This window comes from Morchella importuna, assembly GCF_003444635.1.
Source record: "Morchella importuna strain M04M26 chromosome Unknown Morimp01GS011, whole genome shotgun sequence".
Lineage (NCBI taxonomy): Eukaryota > Fungi > Ascomycota > Pezizomycetes > Pezizales > Morchellaceae > Morchella > Morchella importuna.
In genome coordinates, this window is record NW_025763408.1 from 293,964 (window position 1) to 306,408 (window position 12,445).

Consider the following 12,445-nt stretch of genomic DNA (forward strand, 5'->3'; position numbering starts at 1 on the left):
ATGAACACCTTTCTTCCTCCTTCGTTCCTCCATCACATCCCATCATATTTCCCATCTTCTGAAATTTCAATTTCAAAAAAGACATTTGAAATTCAAATTTGAATGTCTCGACCTATCCTGCACCCATCTTAGAGGTGATCGTCGGATCACCTCCGAGAATCCCTTCCTGTCAAACATGAATGGGTACCTAAGCATCTTCTGCTTCTGCCCAACGGAGATTTCATTCCAAACGATTGTTGGGTCTGGGTCTCCACTTAGTTTGAGTGAGAAAGAGTATGTTCTTCTACTTCCTCAACGCTACTGTATCATCAGTTTACTAAGCTTTACTCTCTTCTACTGCTCAGCCTTATCCCGAATTATTGTGTGTGGGGTCTTTGCGCTTCGAACCCTGGATTGATTCGGAGGAAAGAAAAGGCCGGAAAAAGAATTGCCTGCCTGGGTTTATAAAAGGCCAGCAAGTATGTCTCAAGCACTCTTTGGAGTGGATCGAATTTTACTAACAAAGATAAAATCAAATAGCACTAATAGGCCTTTACCAATGGTACGGATTGGTGTCGTCCTCCGCCGACACCACCAAGCGATTCTCTAGCGGTGCGGGCCGCTAAAACTTCAAGATACCCATTTGGGGGGTCAAAGCCTGCGTTAACCTTGATAATCTTATTGTATGTATCTCGTTTCCAATAACCAAATCCAAAAACGATATTTAACTAATGATTTATCAAAACATGGTAGCTACGGTGTTACTTATCTCCACGAGATCGGCGGATGGGGCCAATATTAACGGCAGCCGCCAATTGAGCCGTTCATGCCTCGTGCAAGACCAAGTCCAAAGCTCACTAAGTTTGGCTCTTGGCCCACTCATACACCGTTCCTTAAGACATGGAGGGGTATAGGGCCCTATATATCAGGTATGTGTTGATATTACTCTTTACCACGATACCATAGCTGGGATTTATATTAACTCTTCATGTATAGAACCCGGGGGCTTTTCCTCTTTTTAGGTGAGCCAGGGGGGCTAGGGGCCGGTCGATCCACCTCATCAATCCCTTTGAGTGGAGCGTACCGTTGCAGCTTGGGCATTGGTATCTAACGCATTTTCACAGTATTGTGGTTTGTTTGGGAGAAACTAATAGACCTTCTAAGGATTGTATTTTTTTTAGTTGCTCGTATTTTTATGTAATTTATTAATAAAGTGTTAAAAAGAAAACCAAAACCTAGAGTGTTTTAATGTCCTCTGAGTTGGTGGTTATATTCGATTTGTTTCTAATTAGCAATTTCCGTCCCAATTGCTGCATACATAAAAGACCACCCTCGGCGGAAGAAATGGGGCCTGCCATTCAGCTATCTCCACCACTATATAAGATGGTCCTTCCACTCCCCTCTCTTTCTTTCTTCTTCAGGGCAGGTATCGTGTTATGAAGTAGAAGGCTGGAGATTCCAGCTTTGGAGTCAAATAGGTATGAAAATACTTTTATATAGAACTACCTTCGTGATAATGGGTCTATAAACCTTGGATGAGGCATAATGTACTTCTTGTAACTTTCTATATTTCGAGGGTGATGTCTTGCAGTACATTATCTCAATACAATCTCAGAATGTTATGTTTCTCAAAAAGGCAAAGCCTGTTCATAATCCCAGTTCTCCGTGGCGCAATTGGCTAGCGCGTTCGACTGTTATATTCATATGGCATCGAGAGGTTGACAGTTCAAGCCTGTCCGGGGAAGTAAACACAAACAGCATCTTCATTTTTTGTTACTCTTCACCTGAGTCCTTTTTGACACCGGACGTTTTTTTATTTCCTTTTTTTTTATTTTTTTACTCCAATTCAAAGGAAGTTAATTGAATAACTCGAAGACATGTGGGGTCTGCAATAGGTTTACTATAGATTCAGCAATGAGGAAAGAAATTAGACTGGAAAACTGTATTCTCACTCGCGGAGGGCGAGATAATTTGATTTTTAAAGGGTTCCACACGTTCATCATCATGGCATGAGGTCTCGGTGTTGGTGATATTTCAGGGACAGTTTCGGCGAGACATTTACTTAAAAGAAACTCTTGTTTAAACTCCGCATAGATTGCATCAAAACAGCCCAGTAAGAGGGGTTCCTATGCATCATAATTGCGCCATATTTCAATATTGCACAACGACCTTTTTCGAATCATCAGTCCTTCAGTCCTTCAGTCCTCCACTGTTAGGATCGATTTGTTAAGCACCAGAAATCCGTGTCCCTTTGAGGTATATATCTGAGCTAAGATAGATTCGTATAATTTCAAATTATTAAATGCCTAGAAGTTTTCAGGGAAGATAGTTAGCTTTCTTTCCGAACCGACTATCCGTCTCACCAAAACCTGGACCGATCCGACTATCAATCGTTCGATTATGTGCCACAATACTACGTGTACGTCGAACCGGCCTCTTCAGGAACTTTACTGGGCCAGACGAATTAGGCCTCCAGAGGGTTTACTGCATAAATGCACGCTAGAAATATGTCTTGAAATAGGCGCTGCGTGCAGTTGTTGTAGCGAGATAGAAGGTGCGCATGTCGTGACACAATATACACACATAGTCAGTTTTCCTACTGCAAACCGCAAGTCCTAAGGTATTTTCAACATGCGCGAGGGAAAGGGAAGATACGAACCTAGTGAACCTAAATAACCTCGGAGGGGTAAAATATTTTTTCTTCTCCGCTTCCATGTCTCCATAAAAGAATAATATTCGCCGTAAGGAATAGAAATGCCTCCTTTGATTTTAGTTAAATCCAAAAAGAATTCGAATTTGGAAGTCTAAAACATCTATTCCAAAAAGTATACCAGCACAGAGAAAAATAAGATTTGCTTTCTCCGTTTGGTATGTTTGCTCTGTTCTAGAATGCAAAAAAAAAAATGTTTGTGACAGAAGTGGGACTTGAACCCACGCTCGTTTCCGAACCAGGAATTGATGTTAAGAGTAAGACCTTAACCTGGCGCCATAACCAACTCGGCCATCCTGCCATGGGAAAACATGGTGCTAAAATAATAATTAGTGCGGTATGACAAGCGCCAAGAAGAAGAAATTTTATCGGGCTTCATCCTGCGCTTTCGCACTGTACATGTTATCATTGAAACAAAGGGCCGCAAAGCGAATGTTGATATCACTGTTTTTGTAGCTGGTTTTGAGAAAACTTAAAGTGGATCTATAAAGATATATTACCCGTGTTGAATTTTAGGGGTAGTGATTGTTTCCACAGGATGTTATAGAACAAGTTCTGACCAGTTACATTCTTTGAGGGTTACATGTAGTTGACTTTTGTGATAACAGAGCTGCAACCAATCAAATCCCCGGAGTCGGCTGGCCTATAGCAGTAAAGGGTACAGAATTAATAGCATAACCCCAACTAAATAGGTGCTTTAAAGCACACAGTTCAACGACTACTATATATCGCCTACATTATATGACTTTATTCCCGTTCTGCAATACTAGTACTTGGATTCGACGGGTCCAATCCTTTCGGTAAAGGTTCCATGGCCATCATGAAGCTGTTGAAGTTATCTTGCCGGTGTCTATGACTTCACTGAAAGGTTTTTTTACCAGCTATATCAGGAAGTCGATTCACGAGAGATCATGAGATCTGACTTCTTGAAAGACCTCGGGGCAGGACATGATATGATGCATCTCGCTCGACTTCGTGAACCGCACTAAGGGACAATTCGGCCTACTATCTTTTCTAGCTAGCTAACTGATATCCTCGCGCTCCTTGAAAGTGGCAGAGGGGATGGAAGTCAGTAGTGACAGTGTACAGTACAGGTATATATTATATTTACCGTGGAACAACAGCCACCACAGATCGGCCGTCGATAGATGTCATAAATTCTTTTCAGAAGTGATCTTTGTGAATTAAGCAGTTAAAGTGAAGAACCACGCGAGAACGTAAATAACGTATTGTATCGTTGTCTATATTGTATGAACTGATGAGTACTTATAATTATGTATGTAGAAACAACGAGAGAGCAGGAGTACGAGACTCTCTCTTTTTAGAGTTACGGTTTTGGGAGCGTCAGGTTACCTCTGATTAAAGTTACAGATATATACAAGTAGTTTTGAACAATACTTATATATCCAGACTACATCCTAGTTAAAGCGTTCAACAAAGTACAACATTCACCACCACAATAATTTGCCACGATTAACAAACAATACTAGTAATCAATCAGCTAGCTTAGTAGGTAGCTAAATAGTTCAATTCGATCTACTTCATGCAATCCATCTACTTCCCTCCTCTTACGCCAAAAATCGCGGTTAAGACTGGCGCATGGTGTGAATGGGTGCGACATGGAATATCACTCGGCCGGTCCAGGTTTGCATGTCGCCCAGAGCGGAGGGGCGGAATATGGGGCGGGATCGATCGAGTATATGTAGGCTGCAGTCGGGCGTTGTGTACTGTGGCGTGATCATGGTCCCGTACCCCGCGCGCATCCTATTGTGCTCATTATGTGCATTTCACGCTGACTAATGCATACTAATTACCAACTTGAAAACATCTGAATTACTAGTTCGCCCCATAGCCTAGGCCTAGCTAGTCGGAACCAACCTACAACTACGCCAACCATGGGCAAATCTTTCAGTTCGGATCCCGGATCTTCGTCGGTGCTTCCACTTGTGGCTGGCTGCGCTGGGTTGGTAGCCGCTTTCAAAGGTTTTCATGCAATGACAAGGCTCTGGAATGGGTTGTTGACTAGTGAGGATCCATTCACTCACTAAATCCCAGAGCCTTGTACTTATAATTAAGCTATGAACACCATCTGCTTTAGTCCCGATTAAGATATTAACATGAATCCCCAGAGCTGCATTCTTCCCTCCCTATATCAAAGCTTCGTATAACTCATAACATATCATAGAGCTTGGTTTAATTCAAAAATCCCTTAGACATGGAATATCACTCGCATTCCGGAGTCGGGTGGGGGGTGGTTATTAGCAATAGGAATTGTTAAAGTAACGTATAGAAACCTACATACATACTAGAAACGATATAGAATTGGGTTCACTTAATTTCCAACCAAAACTAATTTTATCCACCGCTTGACGAGTTTCAATTAAAGTCAAACACACTTCTATTATCCCCAGAGAAAAGCCCCCTGTACGATTGGCTAAGGCTTAGATCCAAATGAGGGACTTAGGGCCACCCCGAATGCACCGGCTGCTAGCTTATATAGCTGCCTTGTGAAAATATTAGAATAGTAGGAAATAGTGCTGTGACAGAGTTCTCTCTTCTCTTCCAGATGACTTTATCGTGGATAAAAAGACTCTTCGGATGCTTTTTAACGTCCTGTAAAGCATTAAAATATCTTATAGTCCCACTTATAAGATTGGAGTCGACGGGTAGGTGCGACACAAGATATCACTCGGTCACCGGGTCGTCACTAGATCATTTGTTCCCGGTTCCACGCGGCAGTTATGACGAGCTACTATATGAGGAATAAGACTTCAGAGTAACTTACTACTATACATGCGTGTATCAAGTACTAGAAATAAGATTTTTTGCCACCACTAAGGAATCTCGCCGACCAGCTATGCATACATATTACCGATGGGCACAATACAAGACAATACGAGACTCTATAGAGAATATATACTTTTAGTCTTATACTTAACATTAGTCTTCATATTTTATGCCTTGGCGAAGTATCTAGATCTTTAACCGTGGCCACATTTTAAATGTCTACTGCCGCGCCGGCCGGGTTAGAGAGGGTTAGGGTTGTTGGATTATGGATTTTTATGTTTTCTTGAATATAAAACTTTACATGCATATACTCCCGCCTTGTAATCTCTAAGATTTTGAGACAAAGCCGGGTTTACCCCTTGCCCGCTACTATTACTAGCACTGATAGGTATGTAGCAGTGTAAGTTGAGTGATGTGGTGTGGGCTGGTGGGGAGGGAATATACAGGAGATAGGGTTTTTTCCCATAGTTGTGATTATGTTCATGTAGCTTTGGGATGTTTAGGCGGGGTGGGCAGAAGGTTTGGTCACTCTGGCTACATGTAGGTACTTTCCTTAGTGACAAGCGGTGGAGACATGGTGTATCACTCGGTACCTAATAGCATGAATACTAGAACGGAGTTTTGGGGTGCATTTTATTCGTGGAAATCAGGTTTAGAGACAAGTCAGATGGTGTACGCTATTCGGAGTCTTTCTGAGAGCCATAATACGTGCCCCTGGGCCTAGCGGGTGGAAAAAACGTGGTCTGGAGGCCAGGGCGGTTCGCCCTGGCCGCGTAAAAATATTTTCCCCTAACCGATAGTTTCCTACAGTACATATGCGACCCAAAAATCGCCTTGCATTCTTTTTCCTCCCCTCGTTCGGCTGGCAGGCTGGCAGACAGATGGGCAGCACCGCTCATCCCTATGGTTACAAAATAAGATAAAAAGATGAAGAAATAAATAAGTAGCTGGGACGCAATGCAGAAATTGGAAAGAGAAAAAAAAGAGAGAAAAGAGAAGAGAAGAAAATAAGATAAGAAATACCGAGTGAGAGAGAAAGGGTGGGGGGGGGGGGTTGATGGAAGATAGATGCATGGTGGTGAAATGAGGAAAGGCTAACGATCGAAAGTGCGTCGGGAAATAATATAACTGTAGACGACCAATTAAATCATTTCACACACAAACCCACACAAACTCGTAGCTGGTTTCATGAGATATCAGTAGTCTTCCTCATCTGTGTCAATGAATCCGTTGAGCTTTCTGCTTCTTTTGATTTCCGCAATCTGCAGTCATGTTAGGCCTAGCTTCGTGAAACACGATATATGAGTTCAAACTGACCTCTAAATCTGCCTGCCTTGAAAGCAATACCTCTTCGTCGGTGGGAACACTCGGGTTTTTCTCTTTCCACTCCTTCTTAAACTTTGCGGCTGCCTTGTCGTACTCACTCAGCTTCTTTTTAAACTCTGTAACGCTCGCTGCGTTGCTCTTTTTATTGCTCTCTGTCTCGTTTAAGTAAGGCCTCTTCTCATCCTCTGGAGCATCTCGCCACATCTGACCCAATGCCGCACGGACTTCATTCCTTGTTGCTTTAGCTTCGGCATTGTTTGTACTCTTTCGTCGCGCTTCATCACACTTGGCTTTGCAGATAAACCAATGATCCTTCTGATACAGCAAGAAAGGGTTTGCTCCTGACCGACCAGGCTTAGTGGGTCGCTCGCCAAGTGCTTCGTGGAGTGCCTGTTTTAGCTTCTCTTCGTATTTCTCTAACCGCGCTGATTTCAGTTCTCGCGCTTTTTCGATGACCGAGTCCTCGGCCTTTCTCTTGGAACCGGCTAATGAGCCATATGAACCCTGGAACTTTGGCTTCGGCGGGATGAGTGGTGATGGTACGTGTATGGGCCCTAGAATAGACTCTGCAATTTCACTCGCGGCATGAAGGCCGCTAATATAAGCACCATGTACTGTCGCAGGGTACGACTTGCAAGACGCTTCTCCGGCAAAATAGAGAGAGTTTCCGACAGGCTTCGCCATGAGATCATAGTCATCCGCAGTGGCTTCAGGTCCCACATACGAGTAGGAGCCTCGTGAGTATGGGTCTTTCTTCCATCGTGTAATAATGGTTTCTGTGGGCTGTGGAACGTTCTTGGCGGGATACATTTTTGAGAGGTAGAAGGTAGCTTCTTTGACAAGCACCTCGTCTGATTCGAGTTCTGTTTGCATTGCAGCTTCGCCGGCCATGAGGGCCACTGGATAGATTTATTAGCAGATGCGAAATATGTTTCTGATTAGAAAAGTACCTAAGGTGGGCTTTCCGCTGGCTTTCGTGCAATTCCAGAACATATAGAATCGTCCTCTATTCGCCTCGTAGCTTTCCTGAATCTCGGGAGGACCCATTGGGTCCCTTAGCAAGCCAACCATGTCATTATCTACGTCCCAGAAAGGCTCATCATATACCAAAATCACCTGTGTCCTCAATTAGTATTCTTTCTGGACGCTTGATGTCGCCCATTAAGGTTCCAATGTACAGACCTTATTCAGCAATCCATACCCCAATCTCTCGATCGCACCACTCTTCCATTCTGGGAGCGCCGGTTCAAACTTCACTTGTTCTGCTTTCAAAACTCCCAATGGTAACGTGACAACAACCTTATCCGCATGGAAGACTTGTTCATTTTCACATTCAATCGTGGCACCTCCATGAACATTCCCATCTGCAGTATATGTGATCTTTCTGACTACATGTCGTGTTCGAATATCCAATTTACTAGGGCTGAGCCACAGGCCTCTCGGAAGCTGGGTGTAACCACCCAACAGCATAGCATGCGCTCCGCTAAAGTCATTCCCGTCATCTTGATCCCAATGACCAAGGGATAGTGAGTCAACATTGGAGGCATTCGCATATTCTAAGTTTGCATAGTGCCAGTTCATGAGTCTAAGGTCCTGGGGGGTGATATCGATAATATTTTGATATTGCCGTAGTACAGAATCCATTGTCTTCCCGAGTGTTGGATGCCGTGAATCGGTGCCATGAGGCTCAAGAGTGATTGTCTCCCCGCCAGTGGTTCCCGGTTTCAGCTGCCAACCAATTTTTCTGGCCTGCTCGGCTGCGGGGATTTTGGCACTTGAGCCGGTGGCCGTGGAAGGCTTTCCTGTAAGTTTGTCGACATTGGCAGAGAAGTTCTCGTCTGTAGCGCTATAGACGGATGGCAAATCTACTTCATTATTCTCTACCTTAGAGATCATTTCACCACCTTCGCCGGTTGGGTCCTTCCCGGTATCGATGAGTTCCCGATCACCCTCGACTGTTTTCTGTGTGACAATTTTATTTTTAAAAGTTGACACCCGATCCAGAATATCATTGTAGAGGCGTTCCACCAAAGTATCTCGATCCTTATCGACGGGAACACCATTGGAATCATGCAGGGATGAGTTATCTTGTAGACTATGGTAATGTAGTGCCAACTGTCCTCGAATCAACACACCGAGTGGATTTCCATTATCGAACCCTGTGATAACCTGTGCTCCCAGATCTGCAGTAGCCCGCTTCCCCTCCGGGAGATTCGCACCATACTGATTCTTTAAAGGATGTGAATAGACTCTTCCTCCCAGTCTCCCTCTAGCCTCCAAGACAATAATGTTCGGGGGTGCTTCCCCGGCAGGCAGCCTATCCCCGAATTGTGAAAATAACCCTTCTAGCTGTCTTGCGCACCCTAATCCGGACATCCCCGCGCCGATAACAACAATAGTCTTTCTTCGAGCCTTTGCCGTATTTAGAGATGGTTGGATTGTATTTGGAACCTCGATACATCCAAAATTAACATACCCGTGCCGTACTAACCACTCGTATGCCACCTCTGCTACATCAAAAAAACGATAATCCTTTGCGCAACCGGCAGCCTCTTCCCTAGTAACGCTTACAAGAGGATTCCGCTGCCATAACCGCAGGATGCCATTTCGGATGTGGATATAGGTTGTTACTTGAATATGGTTGATATGGTCTTTGAGTATGAGATACTCGTTGGGGTGTAGGGCATAGGGGGGTAGACGACTAGCAATGGCAGCCTGAATACATTGCCGGGCATATTCTTCCGCTGTCAGATCTTGTGGTATGGCGGTTTTAGGTCGGAAATCGGCTCGTCCTTTCGTTAGAGTCCGATCCGGGACAGTTCGTACAGTTGGCGTCGAAAGTACCTTTGAAGATATCGCTGGGTCAAGATCCATAGGAGTCGAGGTATCGAGAGATTGAGGGGATGACAGATTCGAAGATTCCGCGGAGATGCCATGTGGTCCCGGGGGAGCGACTCTATGTGCCCCAGTGATAATTTGAGGGCGCTGGTGTTGTTGCTGCTGTGCCTGTTGCTGTTGCTGTTGCTGTTGTTGCTGCTGCTGCTGCTGAGCTTGTTCTTCAGCTTGTTGTTGATGCGCTTGATGCTGTTGAATCTGCTGTTGTTGAGCGTATTGCGGATGGACAGCATGTTGTTGTACATGCTGAATCATTCCTGGACTCTGAACCATATTTCCCTGAGCCAATGCCCCGGCTGCAACCTGCTGTTGTCCCCTTTGCTGCATTGCGAGTAGTTGAACCTGCTGTGCTTGCTGCTGTTGTTGTGCCTGTTGCTGCTGATTCTGGTACTGAATATGATGGCCAAACAGCTGTTGAAAACCAACAACGTTTCCTCCAGCGGTGTCCATCAAAGCCTGTTGCCATTGCTCTGGTGTAGGGGTAGGATATCCTGTCGCTCCTTGTACATAACCTTGTTGTGGGTAGTATTGCTGAGGTTGTTGCTGCTGCTGCTGGTCAGTCATGTAGAACATGGGATCTACTAGACTGTGCGCTGCTGCTGCTTGCTGTTGCGATGTCGTTCCATGGGGACTGTAGGGAGCTTGTTGTTGAGCATGGGCAGCAGTCGCGAGAGAGTCCATATTCCCCATAGCCTCGAAGTAATTCGCACTGGTTGCGGCGCCATTGGGATCCATCGAGCCGGCGCCGTGCGAATTGTCCTGGCCGGGATCAGCCATTCCCCCCTCACTCTTTTTTTTAAACAAAAATGAAAGCCTCAGTTATTAGCCAGGGTTCTATTTTTTTGCCCTATCCTCCTTACAGTTCTGCTGTTATGTCACTCTGAAAGTTATTTGTTTTTTTGGTTATATCAGATTTGGAGCGTTGACTTTCTGAGTTTCTTCCAGCCCCGGCCTGTCTCTCTCAGTCTTTGCGTTCGGTTCCGCTGCTAACCAGAAGGCAACCAGACGCGACGCGAGTGGTTTTGTGCGATATGTATAAGGAGGCGTGAACCCGCTGCGACAATGGAGAGCGAAGCGCGAGCTATCGGGTGGAACTTTTAGAAGGAGATAGAGACGAGGTTGATAATAACAGACGGAAAGCCCAGGGAGAACCGTACGTTCAGGTTGGGGGTCGTAAGGCGCTCGCTGACTGAAGCGGCGTTCCAAGCAAAGACGACGACCGACGGCACCGTGGCTTACACACCCAATCAAAGTGTCGAAGGAAGATCCTCCGCCACACAAACGCCTGTAGGATGTGGGCGCCCAGAGAACAAGCGAGCAATTGAGCACCGAATCAGAAGGATTGCAGGCTGAATACAGTAGCGTTAAGTTTCTTTCCGTATGCGTCTCTTTCACCGTGGCAGAAGAGTGATTCACAAATGTTATTTCCTCTTTCTTCTTTCTTTTGACGTTGGCTAGAGATTTTCCTTCATGCGGTACGACGGGAGCAGGGATGATGTAAGTTTCTCTTGGCGAAATATCACGTGATATCAATATGCCTAGTCACAATAGATCACTCGCTGGGGGTTGGGTGTCGCACGCAAGATTTCAGCTCCGAGGGGTTGATGCTTAACGAGGAAAGAGTTATAAGGATGTTGTAGCTAGTTAGTATAATATAGTGTTTTTTTTTTGATGATATTTTGTTGCTCTAGGAAAACTTAAGTTACTTCTATAGTCACCATCAGGTGCGCGAGGGTCTTAATTGGGATTTTAGGCGGAACCCAGGTTTCGAAATCTCACTACGTTTTGCCAGTATTCCTAGATAAAGCAGCATGCATTCTGTGGGGTGGTACAATCGCATAAAACAAAAGGAAAACCTATGGGGCTAGCATATATGTAGCTACCACCCGTGGGCCCTATACGAGGGGCACTTTCTCCGCCTGCGTATCCGTTAGTATTTTTAATTATCTGTTCACAAACAGAGCGCCGCGGTCGCACTATTTTTGGTGCTCGAAAACGGGCTGGATTGAGTCAAAACGGCAATGATGTTTTCTCTAGCTATGTAATTTGAATCTACTACAGCATAGCGTAATTTGTGGCGTCAACAAATATATCGAGAAAAATATGCGTATGTCCTATGTAGTCGACGTATGTGGTCTTTTTTTGTTTTTTGTTTAATTCATTAATTGCATGCAAGACGTATGTGGTCTTTTTTGTTAGACGTATGTGGTCGATCAATATACTAAATATTAAATACTTAGTAATATGCATCTACCCCCGCACATCATGTATATATGAGCGCATCGCAACCAACCACCATACTTAAAAATATTTGAGTTGATTTAGGACTAGAGTAGATATAATTTTTCGAATAAGAACTTTATCTACAGAGGTTTAGCCCTATATCAGTCACAAAGAGTTGGTTCGTCAAAGGCCATTAATGATTGAAGCGCCGCAACTGTTACACAGTGTCATCAGTTGTACTGTACTATTTATCACTACGGATATAGCGGTAGGCTTTTTATTCAATCCTCTTTAATGGGGTGTTCGATCAGCTCCAAATAACCATACCTCGAAACTCCAGTTAGAATAACATCTCCCTGTTCTAGCCATGCATATGTGCCTTCCTATAAAATTAGGACGGTGTTAATTCTTTATGGCACTACATATACATGTAGCCTAGAGACACGAGAAGTCCGAAGTACACGTGGTCTGTATTTCGTGCGGAGCGGAGTATATATGTCCTCAAAGTTAAGTGTCGTACGGCAT

At 44.5% G+C, this 12,445-nt stretch overlaps 1 protein-coding gene across 1 annotated transcript; it reads right to left on the reverse strand.

Annotated features, from left to right (window-relative positions):
• Window positions 1-6,672: 6,672 nt before the first annotated feature.
• On the reverse strand, window positions 6,673-10,474 carry LAJ45_04516 (uncharacterized protein; the record flags this gene model as incomplete). Its single annotated transcript, XM_046114096.1, has 4 exons — window positions 6,673-6,738; window positions 6,794-7,701; window positions 7,753-7,918; window positions 7,985-10,474. The coding sequence occupies 4 exons, from the start codon at window positions 10,472-10,474 to the stop codon at window positions 6,673-6,675; spliced, it is 3,630 nt and encodes a 1,209-aa protein (XP_045972618.1).
• Between the last annotated feature and the right edge of the window lie 1,971 nt (window positions 10,475-12,445).